Here is a 19,051-nt window from a genome sequence, read left to right as displayed (position 1 = left end):
ATGAGCACCGCGCCACCACCGAGGCTCGCAAAGGCCCTTTATTTATCTAGCACAAAGTAGACACTATCACAATCTTCTCTGTTACTCCTTTACTAAAATAGTTCAAATCAAGGTTTTTACCACACTATCAAAAAGTTCTAGTTCTTTTTCTCTCCCCAAATCAAAGTGGTTCAACAGAAGGTAGAAACGGGCCCAGGAGTCCAGGGCCCCCAGCTCTGCCCAGAGCCGGGGGGGGGGGGGCGGGGGGCGGCCCAGCGCTCGGCCGTCACATCCTCCGGAAGATGGAGCTGGGCTGCCGGCCCGGGGACGAGAGCCAGGAGATTCGCCCATCCCCACGAAGCAGCACAAATACTACCCCCCCCTTATGAAAAATATACACCTCTACCGCTCTGCAGTCATGCATTTCGTTTGTTTCTTAAAAAAAAAAAAATCAGTAGTATGTGTTGTTTCCTCTCAAGTTTTCAAGAAAAAAAAATGAAAGGTCACTTTTTTCTCTTTAAACGCTGATGTGTAGCTAATAACTTTTGGATAAAAATGTGCTCAGCGGATTCCACTTCCAGGATGGGCTTGGCCACCTGGGATGAGGCTGGGTGACATCCCTCACAGTGGGAACGGAAGCCACAGCACCGGTGTCATGTCATCTAGAATCAGTTTGAAGGAGAAAGGGGCCTTATGAAAGGACACCAGGCTCAGCAACACCCCCACCCCCACCATGAGCTTTCAGAGCTAAGGCTCCAGATTTGGGGGGGGGGGGGTCACCTTCCGCACACTCCCTGCTCGTGGCAGAGGGACTCACCCTGACCTGGCCCCTGCAGTGAGACCCACCTGACCCTCCCTGCCTGGCTCCCACTGCAGCTGCGCCCTGTGCTGCGGCAGGGCAGGCAGGGGAGCTAGAGAGAGGACTGTCTCAGGCACAGTTCTGTCTTAGAAAGACACCCTGTGCACGGCTGGCTCCAGGACACGAGCAGGGGCAGGGAGGAGGCGTCTGCACCTGGAGGGTGCCGTCTCCACGGTGGGTGGGAGGCCACTCTGACAGATGTCACCGGCTCCCTGGACACCACTGCAGCATCAGGGGCCGGGTCACTTCCCTCCAGCGGGAATGGTCCCTTTGAGGCTGCTCTTCCCTGGGTCAGTTTGCAGGAGACCTGACTTATTGCTTATTTTCAGTGGTGGCCAAGCCAAAGTGGCCCAAGCGTGACACATGGGCTCCCAGACGCGGCTCCCACCCAAAAGGGCCTCATGACCCCTTGGGCTGCTCTGCAGTTCTTTGGACTTAAAGACCCAGAAAGGGCCTCTGCCACCCAGCTCGCCGCCCACTTGGGCAGGAATCACCCCGAACCAGGACCAAGGATGTTCACCCAGCTCCTGATGCACACCCCTAGTGACAGGGAGCTCACTGCCTAACCTGAGAGCCACCTCCTTCTGGAGAGCCCACAGCTCCCTGTAACACTCAGGGCAAAAGGACTGTGCCTGTCGCCGTGCACAGCACCCACCTCCCACTCCCTGGGCACAGTGAGGGCCTCGGGCTTTTCCCCTGAGAGCATCGATCCAAGGGCACCGATGGCAGGTAGGCGGTAAGAGCTGCTCGGAGTCCCCACTGGGGAGAGGAACAGGGTGGCCTCGTCCACCCCCTACCTGGTCCCCATCCCTCACGTGAGCCTGGACGAGGCCTGCCTGACGCCAAGACAGCCTTGGGCTCCCTGATGGCCAGCTGCACGCAGCTCTAAGTACCGCTGAAGAGTGAGGAAGTCCGATGGTGATGGAGGAACGTGCAACAGCTAGAGGACGCCAGGGCTGGTCACTACAGCGTTAGTAACAGTGGCCTGGCCTGGCCTTCCAGGCTCTGGGATCTGATCTGCAATGAGCCACAGGTCACTCACCCCCTCTGGGCCGCACTGTCCCACACACATTTTAAAATTCAAGTCTCACTTTACAGTTAAACCTGACCGTTCTACACTGAAGGTCTTGTTTGATCCCCGAGCCCTCAGAGGAGGCAGCCTGGGCCTTGGCTCCCCCGGCCCACTCACCAGCGGCCTCTCCAGCCGGCAGGCGCCCGCGGCTCGTGTGCTGTGGAAGAGGCAGTAGGCTGACTAAAGCTGATGGCCTCCAACCCTGGGCACGGCTGAAAGAACCTCTGAGCCCTCCTTCTCCCACCAGGGGCCCAGAGGGGCTGAGTGACTTGCTGAAGGTCACACAGGAAAATGAAAGCCAGAGCCAGGGTGGGCCCCTCCCAAGGAGGGAAGTCCTTCACCTGCAGTCACGTGGCTCTGTCTACAGTGATCCAGGAAGGGGTTAGGTTCTGGGGAACACCATTCCTGAGCAGAGGCCCGGCCGTGGCCCAGTGCCACCCAGGCAGAGAGGGGTGTGCATGTCTCATTATGTGACACACAGATATGGAGGTGCCTCAGGCCCTGGGCAGGAGGGACCCCCCCCCCAAAGATAGGGCACAGCCTGGCACCAGGCGAGGGCCACAGCAGAGAGTGTGTGTCTGGGAGTGGGGGGCATGAGCTCTAAAGCCAAGCAGCGGCTGGCAGCAGAGAGCCTGGGCACAGGGGCCAGAGGAGGGGCCTTGTCCGCGACTCGGGACCCAGTGCTGAGCAAGCCGGCGTCCAGGCCACAGCAGGGGGTCAGAAGTGGTGCCCCGTGCGTCAGTCCAGCTGCCAGTGGCCTCTGTCCAGTGCAGGTGGCGTCCAGGGGTGAAGGGCTTGATGAGGTGCCCCTCCACCAAAGCTGGGCACAGCCTGGGCCAGTCCCTGGGCCTGGGATCTCAGAGCAGCCTCAGCCTCTCGCCAGTGGCACCCAGAGCCCGGGCCCCCGAGCAGGAACAAGGCTGTCCAGGCCGCTCTGCTGCAGGAAACAGTCCTCCCGGTGTGCTGGTGTGAGAGGCGGGAGATGGAATCGGACCCGTGGCAGCCAGGCTGTGGCAGGCAGCGTACTATGTACAATTCAGCACAGAAGAAGAAGACAGTGGCTCGGTGCGAGGGCCTGCCCATGTCTGCAGACCCCAGGCAGGGCCAGTCCACGTCCACAGAGGAACGGCCCTACAAGGGCCCTTTGAACTGGTTCCCAGACAGGTGCTGCCGGATAGAGGGCTTAGAGCTGGCGGCGTCCCCCAGTTTTCTCCAGACCACCTGTGGGGAGGGCAAGCCGTGAGGGGAGGGCCGGTCCTGAGCCCACACAGGGGCCTGTGTGCACGCACTGCCTCACTGCTCTTCAGAATCACTCTTGTCCCCAGAGCCATGGGGCCAGAAGGGGACATGGAGGCCAAGGGAGGCCCAGTGACCCTCAGACCAGGTCTCTGCACAACCACCTTCACCACTGCACCTCCCACCCCAAGCAGGTCACCCCTGGGGTGCAGACTTGGCCTCATGGCTGTCCAGCGGGGCCTACAGACCCGGGAGGCAGCACAGGAGGGGGACTGTGAACACCCTACCCCGAGTGAGGCGGGTGTTTGGCCCCTGTGAACCACCTTCCCTGCCGGCTCCCACAAGGGTCCAAGGAGACTGTATGTATTGGCAGGCAGGTCCAGGGACGATGCTCGGCCTCCCGCAGACCCGGCTTCCAAAAGCCAAGGCAGTCCCAGGCTCGAGGGTCCCACGAAGTAGAGGGCCCCGCCTACAGCCCCGGTCTGAGCACCACCTGTGCGCTGGTAGCCAGACAGGTGCCGGGGGATGGGACAGGGGCCAAGGGTCAGGACACATGGGACAATCAGGACCAGAGATCAAGGACCCCTTTTTCTGGGAGTAGGGGGAAGGGGTGGAAGGAGAGGGGGAAGGGAACATGGAGGGAGGGGAAAGTAGGGGGAGGGGAGGTGGCAGGGCTCCCAAGCCCCTGCACCTGTCCTAAGCCCTCCAGATCACCAGCCCCTTCCCCACCAGACGGGTCGTGGCCACATGGGGCCTCAATGGACCACCCCCGCCCTCCTCCCATGCCCGGTCCCAGGAGGCGCCTCACGTTGCACATCTCGCGGACAATGGCCTTCTCCTTCTCGCTCAGGTCCTCCTCACAGCTGTCCTGGAGCTGCCGGTCCAGGTTTTCATGTACCTCCAGGACCTGCAGGGGACAGGCCCCAGGGTCAAGGACAGAGGCCACTGGGCGAGCCTGGGGCAGGCCGCCCTGAGCCTTAGCATCTGCTGCTGCAAACAGACACCAAGGATCCCTGGCCGCGGGCCTTGGAGTCGGGGGGCGTGGAGGGGCCTGAGAGCCAGGCTGTCCTTCCTCCATTTGTGTCCTCTCCCCTCAACCCTGTGACCCTGTGGATGCCACACAAGGGCAGCAGCACCCCTACGTCAGCAGTGGGGCGGAGCTGAGGACGGGTCACCCGGGAGCAGCATGGATAGGTGGGTGGGGACTGCCCTCAGACAGGGGGACTCACTCCAACCCAGGCTCCCCACTAGGGACTCAGGGCAGCCCCGGCCCACACACGTTGGGGGTGGGGGCCAAGTCACCGCCCGCATGGGTGCAAGTGCGCGGTGTCTGTGCAGCCGCGCACCGGGCCTCCCTCCTGGGGCACCGTGCACTTGTGTCCGTCCGTGCATGCGCGTGTAGCATCCATGGCGCACAGACCCAGGAAGGGAGGAGGGGCACAGCTGGGGATACGTGCCCCGGGGCACACCTGGAGGCCCTGAGCAGGGGGCAGGAGAAGAGCTGGGCCCCGGGGACTGAGGTTTGTCCTAGTCCCAGTCCTGCCCACACCTCTCTGACACTGGGGGAGAGAGGGTCACCCTCCTCTACTCCAAGGCCTCACCAGTTGCTGGGGTGGTAGCTGCCACTACTCAGCACCTCCAGACGCCCCCACCCCATGGTGCTGCAGTCAGCCATGGCCTCCCAGTGCCCCCAGAGACCAAAGTCCCCACTCTGCTGCAGAGAGAGGGCAAATGTGGGGTCCAAGGTCACAGGGTCCATTCGTGCACCAGGGACCTGGGGCCCCCGAAGGAGCAGGATCTGGGCAGGGTGCAGCCCTCACCTTCATGGCGTGCACGACGGCCTCGGGCTTCTGTCCCACAGAGCTGTAGCCAGCGGAGGGGGGCGAGGACAGCTCAGGAACCGGGCAACCTGGGCCCTGTGGGAAGGAATCGCAACTTAGATCACCCAGGCTGGCTCCCAGGTGGCAGCCATAGGTGTGACCGACCGGCAGCTGGGAGAGGTCCCTGAGTCTGTGGGGCCAGGGCCCAGACAGGAGGATATGGGAGCCAAGGCGATGGGGAAAGGAGGCTGAGTGGGAGGACTGGGCCAAGACAGAGGGGCAGCACCCGGACCCCATCCCCAGCCCGCAGGCTCCTCTAAACAGCCATGTGGAAGGTCTCTCTCTCTCTCTCTCTCTCTCTCTCTCTCTCTCTCTCGCAGATCACCTAGGAGGATGCAGAGGGCCTAGGCTCCAAACCCAGGCGGCCGGACTCCCAAGCCCCCTCTCCCTTCCCCAGGCCCTGCCCCCCCAGGGCACTCCTGGGACTTCCAGCCCTGAGCCCGGCCTCCCAGCCCTGACCCTCCCAGTCCTGTCCAGCCACCCAGGAAAGGCCACCTCACTCGGCAAGCACTCTAACTGGCAACAGGGTACCCAGCTGCAACATCCGCCTGGGGGCTGTGGGACAAAGCCAAAAGAGGAGGGGTCGAGTCCCCTGGCTCCCTGCTGGCCCAGAGGCCAGCTTCTCCCCTACAAGGGGCACTGGCCCAGGTGGCCATAGGGCAGGAGGCAGGGCTTCTGGCTGGGGCTGCAGGGAGGACCCCAGCCCCAGAGTAAGGTCAAGAAAGGCTCAGGGCCACACGGAAGGAGCTCACACACGAGGAGACTGATGGAGCCCCAGGGCCAGAAGGAACCAGAGGTGAGAAGACAGTGGGAGTGGGCCTGAGGAGAACCCACAGGTGCCGGAAGCCAGAAGGCAATTGCCAAGAAGGCCCCAGGGTGTGTGCGGGGGCAGGAGAGACCCAGGCGTTGTGGCTGTCCTTTCCCTGTCTGAGTCTTGGTTTCTTTTTCCACCAGTGGGCACCAAAGACCCCTCCAGCGCCCTGGCCGCCTCAGTGAGTTCAGCTGATGAGGCCATCGCCCTGGGGTCCTGTCCAGCTGGTCTGCACTGTGCGGGGACCATCGGGGCCTGGAACTTTCTGCCACCAGCAGCCAAACTCTGCACTCTCCCCACCTGCTAGCATGGCCTGGACCTGCTCCCAGGACCTCAAAGGCTCACCAGGCTCCTGAATGCAGAAGGCAGACCCCACAACCGTGGAGTCGAGACAGCTGGGCCTGACCTACTCTGCACCTCGGTTTTCTTGTCTGGACAACAGCAAGGGTCCCTGCCTCCCAAGGTGTGTGGAGTCTGGACACTCTTTCCCCAGCTGCCTGGCCTCTGGTGCCCAGGTCGGGTGTATCACATGGGGGCCAAATCAAATAGGGTGAGGGGGGGTGAGGGGGACAGGTGGGGGGTGGGCCACACACAGGTGTGTGACCAGAGGTTGAAGGCTGCCCTCCCCACAAAGGCCAGCAGGGGGCGACAGCTGCACACATACAGCCCTGGAAGGTGGCTGACCCTGGGCACCTCTGGCCTCAGTCCAGTCTGTACCTGGGGTTCCCTGAACCGCCTGCTCTGTAAGGGGGCTGACTCCTGAGCAAAGGCAGGAGGGAAGCCAAAAGCAGCCAGGGTAGGCTGCGCAATCCAGCTCTCCTGGCCCACCTCACTGCACTGACAGCAGATACTAAGGAGCATGTGCCCCGGGGTCCTGTAAGTAAAGCCACCATTGGACACTGGTCAGGACTGTGATCTTCAGAGCATTTCCCAAGCCCAGCTCATCCCCAAAGGCCTCCCGTGCTGGGGAGGACCGCAGACTGGAAAGCCTAGTGACACCTCCGGCCTCCTAAGTGCCCGCTTGGAGCAGAGCAGCCCACTGAGCGCTGATGACAACCCATCTTTCTATGTGCCCATTTTACAGAGGAGAAGAGTAAGGCTGCACGACTTGCCCAAGGCCAAACAGCTAGTAACCAAGGGGTGTGCGCCTCCAACCCAGGTCTGTGGGACTCCAGAGCTGATGCCAAAAGCGGGGAGACGAGTGAACTCCCTGGAGAAGCGAACACAGGCATCCACACAAGAACCTGCCCAGGGGTGTTCAGAGCAGCACTAGTCACCACAGGCAAAAAAATGAAACAAACCAACACAGAGCAACTGATGGGCAGATAAACAAAACGGGGGCACCCACACAATGGAATGTTACCTGACGATAAAAGGGAACGAAGTTCTCACACTGGCTACCACGTGGATGAACCTCTGAAACATGGCGCTACGTGAAAGAAGCCAGTCACCCAGAATGACATATTTATCACATGATCCTGTTTGTGTGAAACATCCAGAAAAGGCAAAAGCAGAGGCAGAAAGTAGATGCGTGGTTGCCAGGAGCTGGGAGGAGGTGGGACGGGGAGGGGTTGCTAATGTGTCTGGGGGTTCTTTCTGGGGTGATGAAAATGTTTTCCTGTGATGATTGCACAAATCTGTGAAGGCACTAAAAACCACTGAAATGGACACATAAAAATAGTCAATGGACTAAAAAACAGTAGGGAAACCAGTTTCCTGGAGGGACCTGTCAAAAGCCTGCTCCCCTCAGAAGGCTCATGAGCACAAAGCCCCCTCCACCACCCCCCACCCGGGTCCACCGACAGGCAGACAGTGGGGGAAGAGGGTAGGGATTGCGGGGGACAGCCAGCCAGGCAGAGGGGGGTTGTCACCACCCACAGGGTCACCTGTTCACCTCAGGACTCTGACGTGTAAACCTGCAGGTCGCCTTACAGAAGACATGCCCAGGTGTGGAAGAGGTTGTGCCCCCCAGACTCAGGGCAGAGGGTCTCCCCACACAAGCCTCACTCTCCCTATGGCCATGTGCCAGACAGGCTCTCCAGGGCTCTATAAACACCCCAAGAGGCCTGGCCCCTGAGCCTCCACCTCGTCTGTCTCTCTCCTGCCACCTCAGCAGCCTTCTCGCAAGACATCCTAACCCTCTCCCCGACCCCAGGACCTGCCCCCGAGCCCTGGTGGAGCTTCATGCCAGCCCCTGGTCTCCAGGCGCAGGCTGGCCCAGTGCTGGCACACACTCACCACGTGACCCTGGCCAACCACCCTGTCCACCCCCTGGGCCTCAGCTTCCTTCCCTCCGAAGTGGGGTGACAAGCCGTGGTGTGCAGGGCAGTCTCAAGGGGGCACACGGAGCCCCTCTTCAGGCCTCCTCCAGGAAGCCTTCCGGAAGCCTCCTGGCCTCAGATGGCACTGAGCAGCCCTGTCAAGGCCTCAGAGGCTCACTCAGCCTGGGGGAGTGAGTGCCCTCTGCTCATACCCTGCAGGCCTGGCACATCACAGGAGCCAGCCAAGTATGCACAGCCCTTTACAGTTTGCAGCTCACTGAGAAGGCTTCGGTGCACAGCACGGCTAGCTGCTAGGATTTCCACAAATCAGCAGTATGAACAGAGTGCAAAGGGAATGAAGGGCTAGAGAGCCGCCCTGTGGGGGTGAGACTGAGCTTTTCAGAGCCTTCATCACGAAGCTATAGGGGCCTCATTCGGCCACGGGGCTCCCGGATAAATATTTGGATTATCTGCCGTCAGCGGGCCCTGCTGCCTGCACAGCGCCAGCAGCTACATTCCTGGAGAAGGTGCGAGAGCCTCTAAGAGCAACAGCAGAGCGCTCAGGCCCAGGGCGGGGGGCACCGGGGGTTACCCTTGCCAGCCAGGGTGGAGGAGATACGGCAGGGCCGGGGCCCTGGGGGAGAGTCCAGGCCCGCCTTGCAGAGTGACCTCAAGCCAGCTCGGTTTTCCTCTGTTCCATGGGGACAGTGAGGCCCCCTGCCTTGTTGGGGGGCTTGTGTGTGTGGAGAGGGCCCTGCCCTGCACTGCGAGTGGCAGATGCTTAATAAACACATCCCCAGAGCACGTGCGAATTCACGAGTTTTGGGAGGCGCTTTTCAGCGTATTCACAGGTTTGCATAACCATCCAGTAGAACATTTTCATTCCCACCCACCTCCCCGCTCAGCCCCCGGCAACTACTAAGGGACTTTCTGCTTCTATCAATCTGTGTTCTGAACACGAGGAGTCACACAGGGATGATGGGCGTGTACGCACAGGGAGCGGTCCTGAGCTGGCCCCAAGCCGCCCTCCCTTCCCATTCAGGGCAGGTCAGAGCCAAGGCGAGAAGCCAGGAGAACCTCGGAGGTCCCCCGTTGATAATGAAGCACATGATCATAAACTTGGGCTCCTGCCCTACCTCCGTTACAAAGCCTGGGGTAGCGACCCCCATGTATATAAACTGCAGCCCCACCCCGAGCTCCAGCGCCAGCCGGATATTTTCTCCCTGCTGTGTCCCAGGCTCATGAGCTGCACAGAGACTGCGGCTGGGCCAGGAATGTCCCTCCGGGGTGGGCCTCTACCTCCAGCCCCACACTGGGCCTTACAAAGCTTCAGGGTTGAGGGCCAAGGAACAGGGCTCAGGCCCTGTCCTGGGCAGGCAGGGGATGAGGAAGGCCGCTCTGGCTGTGAGCCCACGCCTTGACCTGGAAGGAGGTTGGGCAGAAGTGGAGAATCCCAACCCCGGCTCAGCCAAGAGCTGTCCACGCGGCCGGCAGGTCACTAGCGGGTCTCAGCATCACCCCACTTCTGGAGGCGCTGGGTCCCCAGGGGAAGAGCAGGGACCCTTGGGGGAGGGGCACTTACATTCTGCAGGGAATCCTGGTAGGAGGGCGGCAGGCTGGAGAGCTGGGACTCCGAGTGATATGGGGAGAAGCCTTTCCGCAGCGTCCGGAATTCTCCAGAGCCTGCCTGCTGTGGGAGAGACGGGGAGCGAGCTTAGAGGTGGGGGGGCGGCGCTGAGGGTCCCAGGACTGTTCCCTGTCAGGACCTCGACTGCTGTCCCCTCCGCAAGATGAGCCATTCCTGCTGGGTCTTCCACGGGGCTCCCTCCCTCAGGAAAGGCAGGTTATCTGATCTGCTCCACGCACCTGCCTGGAGGCCCCTCCCCAGGCCCTCCCTCCCCCACCCCGCTTCATCTATTCCTCACTGCTGTTATCAGGAGCCCTTTACATCTGCCTCCCCACGCAGGTGTAGGAGCCGGAGGCCAGTGTAGGAGCCGGAGGCCGGGGCTTCACTTCGCTCCCTGCTGTGTGCTTCATAATCGTTTGCCGAATGGCTGAATAATCAAGTGCATGAGTGCATGGCTCTCCACCCCGTACGCTCAGTCCTCTGCTGCAGCATCCTGCACTCGGGTCCCCGCAAGGCCTGGGGAGTGCCCTCCCCAGATCATGGGGACCGAGTCCATGGGGAAGTCCTCCGGCCTCCACGGTGCTGGGGGTGTCCGCAGGGCGAGCCCGCACAATGCTCTGCTCACACTGCCCACAGCCTCCACCATCGGACCAGAGCTCCCAAGTGTGAGCCCTGGGCCTCGGCCTTCTGTAGGTACAGGAACCAGTGAGAGCAGGGCTCCTGACTACTGCCCAGGGTGAGCTTGGGGTGGGGGGGGGGAGGGGGGTGAATGAACGAACAAGCACATACGTGGCTTTAGGTGGTGGTTCCCCTTGGGGCAAGGCAAACCCTTCCTCCCAAGAAGCTGGACCCGGAGAGGGGAGGACCCAGGGGCCGTGCTCAATCCAACACAGGCCCCTGGTCCAGATGAGCAGATGCCTCTGCCTTCGGGCCCCTGTGTCACTAAGACCCTGAGGTGGTGTTTCTGACCCAAACACCCTCTTCTACTTCAAAGGAACTGCGGGAACACAGATAAAATGCAGATAAAATGCAGCGGAATGTCTCATCAACCAGCAGGCTGTTGAGTTGCCCAGATGAACCTTAAGGGGATGAAGCCAGGGCTGGGGAGAGCGAGATGGGGCAGCAGCCACACCGCGGGTCCCTCCTCCGGCTCATCAGCCCCTGGCGCTCTGCCCACAGGGACCTGCACACACTCCGCTTCCCTCCTGCCAGCCCTCAACCCAGGCCCCCATTTCTCATGAGGCCTCCAGCCTCGTCAGCTCCGTGGGTCCCGCCACCCCCATCAGACCCCGGGTCAGCCTCCCAGGTCTCACGGTCTCAAGGGCTTGGCCCCTGTGTCTGTAGGTCAGGGAGTGAAGTCTCATAAAGGAAGGCACCCCATTTTCAGAAAGGCAGTCACTCTTCTGATTAACCCACCCCCATCCCAGGTGCCGGCCGGCCAGAGCAGAGAACAGCCGTCCAGCTGAGAGCTGCTCCCGTGGTCTAGAGAGGACCAGAGTGTGACCCAAGGCCAGGGGAGAGAAGCTGGGCCCCACCCTCCCATGGTGGCCCCAAGGTGTGGCAGGGTCTCACAGGGACCTTGAGCACCGCGCTCTATCGTAAACTGGGGCTGCCACGCCCCATCATGTCCTGCTTTGGTTAACAAGAGGCTTTAGGGCCCAAGACATGTTAATTCTCCCAGGCCCAGCCAGGGGTCTGTCTGATCAAGTGGAGCCTTGACCACCAGGCACCCAAAGAGAAAGTGGCTCTGCACCCCCTACCCAGCACTCGCCCACCCTGCCACAGGGACTTCCTCTTCAGGGCGCCCCTGCCTCCCCGGGTGGGGCAGTCACTCCCAGCTCCACTTAAAGGCTAAAGTCCTAAACCGAACTGTTTTCTTGGCCAGGGCTCAGAGACAGTTACAAAATCGTCTCCAGTGGAGAGCACGTTCTAAACCCAGCACACCTGGGTGTGGGTTTCGAACTGAACGTCCACACCTGGGGCCACAGGCCACCCACCTGGGCCCCGGCACACTTGCAGCTGCCTTGCCAGGCCGGAGAGAGAACACCAAGAGACCAGGCATAAGGCCCAACATACACACACACACCCACCAACCCCTGGGGCCAGGACAGCGGGTGGCGCCCTGTCCTTACCCGCACACAGTATAGGCTCTGGGCCGAGCCTCACCTCCTCCACAGCTTCTCCAGCCCTGGACCAAATGGGTTCAGAAGCGGCCCGTGTGTTGTTACTTAAAACACTGGTTTGTGTGTCTCCTCCCTACTCCCCCAACTCTGACAATTTCTTGGGGAGGAGGTGTGTGAGCAGGGCGGATGGGGGAGATTTTAATTAGCAGCATGCAACTCCCACCCCTGCCTTCAGTGATGTCTATAAGCATTACTTGTGAGCCCACAGAGCTTTATCAGCAGGCCACAAAGCTGGCGGGAACACACAGCTCTCATTACGGGCAACACAGCTAATGATGCATCGAAATGAGGAATCATAATTGCACTTAAATCCAAATTAAAAATCCTGGTGTTTGCCCATTGGTGCCCTGGAAGAATGAAATCCCTAGGTTTCCACTGCTCAGGGCAAGCGGAGCTGAAGTGGCCTTCAAGGGAGCAGGGCCCACACCTGGGGGCGCGTGTGGCCAAAGACAGGGCAGGAGGAAGGGTGCACCACCTCCTCTGCCCTGCCCCAGCCTCCCTGGCGTGGGTCCCTCAGGACACGGGGCGGCGGATCTGACACACGGAGCAGGAGCAGGAGTGCTCAGATCCTTAAAAGGGAAGGGAAAGATCCGGTGTGCAAATACTGCAGGGCCTTGTCCACCCCATCCAGTACCCGCCTCCAAGGGCAGCACCAGAGTTCTGGACCGAGAGGAAGACCTGGGAGGCTGCAGGGGCCCCCATTCTCTCATTAAGGGCGCCCCAGGCCTCCATCCAGGACCGTCACTGCCAGCTCCCCAGCTCAGAGCTGGCTACGGCCAGGCTGTGTGAACTCAGGTGACCACAGCATTTCTGGGCTTCCGTGGTGCTGCGACCAGGGTCCCAGCAGCAGGAGCACCCCAGCCATCGCCTTCCCAGGGGCTCCTGCCTGCAAAGCCGGGGGGGCTCCCACCTGCAAAGCTGTGGGGCTCCCTGGGGGCCACTCCCAGGTACATCAGGGGGGCACTGTCAGAGGAGGTGCTGAACAGAAATGGGCCAAGGGAGAAACTCAGAGAAAAGGAGGCGGCCCACCCACCTCCATGCCCCTCCACTTGGGGCTCCTTGCTGGCATGGGGGCGGGGGGACCCTTTTTAGGCTGGCTCAGAGGCAGCTACTCTCACCCTGGCTTCCTGCTCCCAAAGGGCTCTCAGCCCTTCGAGTGGACCGTATGCCATCACAGGATGTGTTCAAGAGACACCTACTGTGTGCACCCCGGCAGCGAGGCAGCACCAGCAGGTGCAGTGAGGCCAGCAGCTATGCGGACTCAGGGTGAGCACTGACACAGGGGGGCCTGCAGTCCTCACTGGGAAGACTGCCTACAGGTGACTGCTTGGACCCCCAGACCCAGGACCCCCGAGCCAACGTGTCTGCAGTGACCAGGAGCAGGACCCCCTCAGAGGAGACGGTCCAGAGTGACATCGGACACAACCCTCAGCCTGCCAGCCCTCATGACACAGGAAGGTGTTGGCATCTCCGATCTCAAATGACACCAGGCCTGCTTTCCAGAACCATTACTTACTCAGGACGTAACACCTCCCTCTGAGGGGCGGCAGGGCTGCACCACTCGGTGGGGGTGGGAGCCCAGCACTGGGCTCCATGGGGCTCTTCCCACCCTCAGGCGACCCTGGGAACCTCGCTCAAGGACCTGGGCCAGCCAGGAGCCAGCACCAACTCCCGCGGCTTTGGCAAGCCCCTCGTCTGTGGGTTCTCCTGCAAAGCGGGAATCACAACCAGTCCACCGTCCTCGGAAGCTGGGCGGATCCAGTGAGAGAAGGGGCCCAGGCGGAGCACCATGAGAGGCTGCTTTCTCATAACTCTTTGGCCATTATTCTGAAAACCTAGGAATTGCCACCAGCTGGGAGAGGTCCTACAGGTAGGGCCAGGGCACCCTGGGTGGTGGTCAGCTCCCAGGAGGAAGGGACAGGAGGGCACTGCGGGAGTACCCAGAGCAGGCAGGGCAGCACACAGCACCCCCAGCAGCCCCCACCCCACACATCACTGCAAACGAGTCCCGCCAGGCGGCTCTACCTGAAGCCAGCTTCTCGTGCGGCCGTAGGGGCGGGGCAGCTGGAAGGCAAGAGAGCAGTGTCACCCAGCCAGCGCCAACCACGACCTCATCTCTGCCCTCCCGCCCCGGGACACCCATTAGACCAAAGCCACCAGGACCTTGGCTGGGTTGGAGTGGGGAGGGGTGGAATCCAAGGGCCAAGGTGGGGGTCCCCAAGGCACCTCACAGGAGCCCCATGCCTTTAGAAACTCCATATTCAACAAAGACTGACACTCCAGGCACTGGACACTGGGGCCCGCCCTGTGGCCCACAACAGAACAGCTGTCCTTCTGAGAGGCACTCCAAGATCCCAGCCAGCCAGGCGTCTGGCTTCTGCTCTGTCCTTGGGGCGAAGGTGGCCTGCGAGGTCCCTCCCAAGAACACAGAGGTCCTACAACCAGATTGACCTTTTCTTCTCCCTTTAATTTTAAGAGAACTCATTTGCAGCCTATTAAACAAAGGGCTGCAGCATGACCAGGGGCTCAGAGGACTCCACGGAATTAGTGCTCAGATTAGGCCGTGTAGACTGTACATGTGGTTAACGTAGAACTAGTACTTCTCATCCACAGCAGCACTGCTCCCCTCCTCCACATGCAATTTTGGGTCCTAAATCCCGTTTTTCAAACTCAGCTGTGTGTATTGCCCAGGACACGTAGCCTGTGGGTGACGGGCAACACACAGACCAGGTCTCATCCACCACGATGACCGCTGAGCCCTCTTGGGTCCCCTCGGCAAGACCATTGCTTGTTCCGACGAGGTGAGGGAGGGACAGGCCAAGTGACCTCCGCAGAGGGATGTGGAGGACTTTGGAGGGCACAGATATTGCAAAATCCAAATTCCTCTGTGGCTGTTGGATCTGAGCAACTCACCAACCTCCGAGGTCTCTGCTCACATGTAAATTGGAGTCCAGAAGGACACTGAGCTGCTGGATGGCCCACAGGTGAGGTCACAATGGCTGACTCATGATCCTTACTGCCAGCCAGCCTGGTCCTCGGTGCTTTCTGTGATTTAACCTTTAATCCTGGGACAGGCACCATTAGTGTCCCCATTTTATAGATGGGAAAACTGAGGCACAGAGAGATTAAGCCATTGGCCCAACACCACCCAGCTGGTTAAGCGGCACTCTGGGGATGTGAACCAAGCCCTCTGGTTTTAGAGTTCTGAGGTTGCCCCTCACCATGCTGACCTGCCCAGCGTGTAGCTCACAGTGGACACTGGTTAAGCCTTGGAAATAGGGGACAGAGGTGGAATTCCTAGTGTCTCTTCCTGCCCACATTGCTGACTATCTGCCCGGATGATGGACAGAGGAGGTTCCCTCTGTGACTCAGGAAGAGGCTGGACTGGTTCTAAGGTTCTGCTAACAAAGCAGTTTAGACCTCCGGAGACCCTGTCACCTGTGACAGAGGGGGCAGGGACCTGACAGCCAACCCCAGACACCAAACAAGCGAAGCAAGCATGGTTCAGAGCCTGTCAACAAAGCAGCATGTCACAGAAGATGCCGCGAGCAGAGCTGCCATCACAGAAACACCAGGAGGCCAGCAGCTCCCGAGGGCTTGGGCAAGGGAACCATCCAAGTGGAACAACCCTCCCTGGGGACACGGGAAACAGGACTAAGGCGTCAGCAACGGGCTTAGATGGTGGCAGACTGTTCCGCTGTCCCCCTGCCTGGATGGTTCAAAACCCAGACAAAGTGGGAAAAGGAGCAGCTCATTAGGGGCCGTACCTGGCTGAATGGGAGCAGTCTGGCCGAACTCGAAAAATCCTAGGTTCCCAAGAACAGGAAAAGGAGAGAAGGGCAGGTACTGCCTGGTCCCCCTGGGGCCCGGTCAGCATGGCACGTGCTCTAGCAGACACCCCCATTATCCCCACCTTACAGGTGAGAAAACCAAGGCACCGAGACATAATACTTTGCCTAAAACCACACAGCAGGTGCATGCTGGGGATTATCTGTACCCAGACTCCCCCAGGGTCCAAACCCGCTTTCTTACACCACCATGCCAACACCACCATTCCTACAGGTTGAACTGTGTCTTCAGCAAATTGATATGCTGACCCCTGGACCCCGTGCCCCCCAGAACAATGAGACAATACATTCAATACATTTCAGTTGTTTCATTCACCCCCCCCCCCACCTCCAGCAGCCCTATCAAACTAATACAATCACCTGTCCCAGGAAGTCCTCCTCCACCCAGGCCTCAGTTTCCCCACCAACGCTTGTGTAACTCCCGGGGTCACTTCAGCGCTCCTGTGTGGCCAGCAGGATGGAGAGCGTGGACACAGGGGCGAGGAGGAGGGGAGCTGGCTGGGCCGTTCACAGCCGCCGGCCTGGGCCACTGCCTCTGCTCCCCTAGGTGGCCGCCCGCTCGCTCGCGCCCGAGTGTTTCTTGCTCTTTTGTGAAGCTGGCTTCTGGGCGCACGCGGAGCCTTCATTTATGAGCCCAGCAGGGAAGTGAACGGAGGGAATGACAGAGTGGAGGCCCCGCGTCAACGGCAGCCGCCCCCAGCCCGGCCCGGCCAGGCACAGAATCCCCAGGAAAATCATAGCATGTGCTGGGCTCACGATGAATCGTCGCAGGGGAAGCAGCTGTGTTGATGAAATTTTAAAGCCGACATGAGAAAGAAAATACGAACTGCAATACAGTAATTTAGCTTGTGAACACTCTGGCACATTTTTAATTAAAGCTATTTTGGAGTTAAATAGAGGCCGTGGCGGGAGGGGTGGGCAGTGGGGGACGGGAAGCCGCAGAGGCCCTCTACCCTGCCACCAAAACCACGTCACCTGAAGACAGTTAAAAGAATAATAATTGCTTTCTCCTGCTTTTTGCCAAAAGGCAGATTTTCCACTTTGTACAGAGCTAGCGGTGTCTGTGTAATTTGATTACACTGACAAGACGTAGGTGCCAGAATCATGAAGTCTCACAAGCCACAGCCTACGAGGCCGAGGCCAGAATCCCACCCCGGCAGCAGTCTCCTTCAGTATTCCCCAACATGATCGTCCATCCCCTCTCCGTCCGTCCACACTTGATCACCTCCCAAGATGACACAGTCGCTACCCTAGAAAGAGCTTTCCTTTGGTTAGGCAGACCTTCCTTATTCTGGGCAAGAACCAGCCTCCTTCTTGGCCTAGGAGACCAGGTGGGGCGCAGTCAGGGCTCCTCAACATGCACCCACCAGGTCCAGCTGGGCACGGGAGATGCAGCTGTGACCACTGACACCCTGCAGCCCAGTCCTTGAGTGGCTGACAGGCCAGCAGGAGTCAGGGCCAGTCCCCACCAGGGAAAACCCCAGTGTTCCATCAGCAAGAGAGGGCAGCCCACGGGGCGGGCAGACAGAGCAAGTGCTGGGCCACCTGGGGCAACTGGGGACCCGAGCTCTCTTCGTGAGCCGAGCCTTGCCCACGGAGTTCTCCCCACCTCTGCTGTCCTCCAGCAGTGCCCTACCCGGGAGCCTGCTGGCCAGGACAAGCATGAGGCAGCCCCCTGAGGGCTGCCTGGTCACCCATGTACCCCCAGACCACGTACACAGCAGGTGATCAATTACACGCTGAGTGAATAAGTGAGCGCCCACTTTACAGGTGAGTAAATGGAGACCGGGAGAGAGAAAGTGGCTTGAGGGTCCTCAAAGTTCTTGCCATCCAAGCCACCCCAGGAATCCAAAGGCAAACAAGGTGCCTCTTGCTGCCAGGAAGCCCTGAGCAGGCCAGGAAGGCCCTTCTCTCACCACCGTTTCTCATTCCTCTTGTGTGGTTCAGAACAGCAATGCCCTCCTCCAGGGCTAGCAGCACCCACCCACCCTCAAGGCCCAGCCCTGGCGGCAGCAGATGACAGGGGCAGCAGAGCCCCATCCATGCCCCTGGAGATGCCCTGCCAACACCCCGGCCCCTGGGTGCTTTTGCAGTCTGTAGGTAGCAGCCCTCAGCTGAAGCAAGGAGACCAGGGCAGGCGGGCATGCAATGCACTGGGTGTGGTGGGCCAAGGCCCAGTGTCACACAGCTGCCCCCTTCTCGGGATGCTGGGTGTGGCTCTGACACCTGCTCACTGGGAGACCCTGGGCAAGACCCCCGCCCACCAGCAGAGTCCTTGTGAGGAAGAGACGAGGGATGGGTCCAGGGTGCCCCAGCCCCATGACACACACAAGCACGCACGGCTGTCACCAGAGCAGCCCAGCTTCACAGGCTTCATTTAGGGAGAAAGAAAAGTTCTCCTAAGGAAATAAGAAAGTTGGGACATTGCCACACTGGATGGGCTCAGCTCCCAGAACTTCTCCTGTCCTAGCACTGAGCCATGCAAAAGCCCATTCTAACCGCCTGCAGCCGGGAAGCCTGGGTCCAGGCAAAATTCTGTCTGTGCCCAGAGAGCATGCATGACCCAAAGTGGGCATAGATTGGGGACAGATCCCTACTGCTAGTGCCTCCAGGACAAGGCCCTCAGTCTGATCCCTGGGAACAGGTCAGAGCAGGCTTGCGGAAGTGGGGACCAGGCAGACCCACCCTCTGCCCAGGTGGCAGCTGAACCCCTGATGATCCAGACAGAGGGTCCCTGCCAACCTCCACCTCTACCTATGTGGGTGGCGGGCAAGGGGACACAGCTAAGGGGGGGTTCCCTGTGAGACCAGGGGGGAAGGAGGAGGAAGGGCTGCCATTCTGCGGCCTGAGCACGTGCACGTTTCACACGAGTCCAAGGCCAAGTCCACCATGTGGAACTCGGTGTATTTTCCCAATGGGACAGTGTGGCCTAGAAGAGCAAGAGTCACAGGGTCAAGGGACACTTTTGTCCTTGACCTTGGAAACAGGACCACAGGCAGTGCCCTGCTGGACTGCAGAACAACATTGCCAACAGCATCCCGAACTAGGGGCCTGAGCTCTCAACCTGCTTCTCCCCAGAAACACTGACACAAAGAATAGCCAGGCTAGGGTTGCCTCACATGGCCGCTGGCCCCCCTCAGACCCCCTAACCCGATGCTTCCGCCACTGGAACGCAGTCCTGGCCTTCATCCTGCTGTACAGTGGCTGAAGTCAGGGACTTCCTCCCCTACTCACTGGACGGGAACCAACTCAAGAGCAAAGGCCCACAAGTTCTAATGCTGCCCCCACCCCCCCA

At 60.2% G+C, this 19,051-nt stretch overlaps 1 protein-coding gene across 3 annotated transcripts in view; it reads right to left on the bottom strand.

Annotated features, from left to right (window-relative positions):
* Positions 1-23: 23 nt before the first annotated feature.
* The window catches only part of CCDC85C (coiled-coil domain containing 85C), a 78,850-nt gene continuing 59,822 nt past the window's right edge, over positions 24-19,051 (bottom strand). The window contains exons 3-7 of one of the 3 annotated variants that reach the window (XM_074365057.1): positions 13,934-13,972; positions 9,681-9,788; positions 4,967-5,062; positions 3,955-4,053; positions 24-3,131 (exon numbers count right to left, since the gene is read on the bottom strand). In XM_074365057.1, coding sequence (XP_074221158.1) covers positions 3,042-3,131; positions 3,955-4,053; positions 4,967-5,062; positions 9,681-9,788; positions 13,934-13,972 — 432 coding nt within the window. In that variant the 3' untranslated portion in view covers positions 24-3,041. The remainder of the gene's footprint in view (positions 3,132-3,954; positions 4,054-4,966; positions 5,063-9,680; positions 9,789-13,933; positions 13,973-19,051) is intronic. The other 2 variants (XM_074365056.1, XM_010968770.3) reach the window with 2 other exon arrangements.

The sequence above is a fragment of the Camelus bactrianus genome, chromosome 6 (assembly GCF_048773025.1).
Source record: "Camelus bactrianus isolate YW-2024 breed Bactrian camel chromosome 6, ASM4877302v1, whole genome shotgun sequence".
NCBI classification, from domain to species: Eukaryota; Metazoa; Chordata; class Mammalia; order Artiodactyla; family Camelidae; genus Camelus; species Camelus bactrianus.
This window is presented reverse-complemented; position numbering and strand designations above follow the sequence as displayed.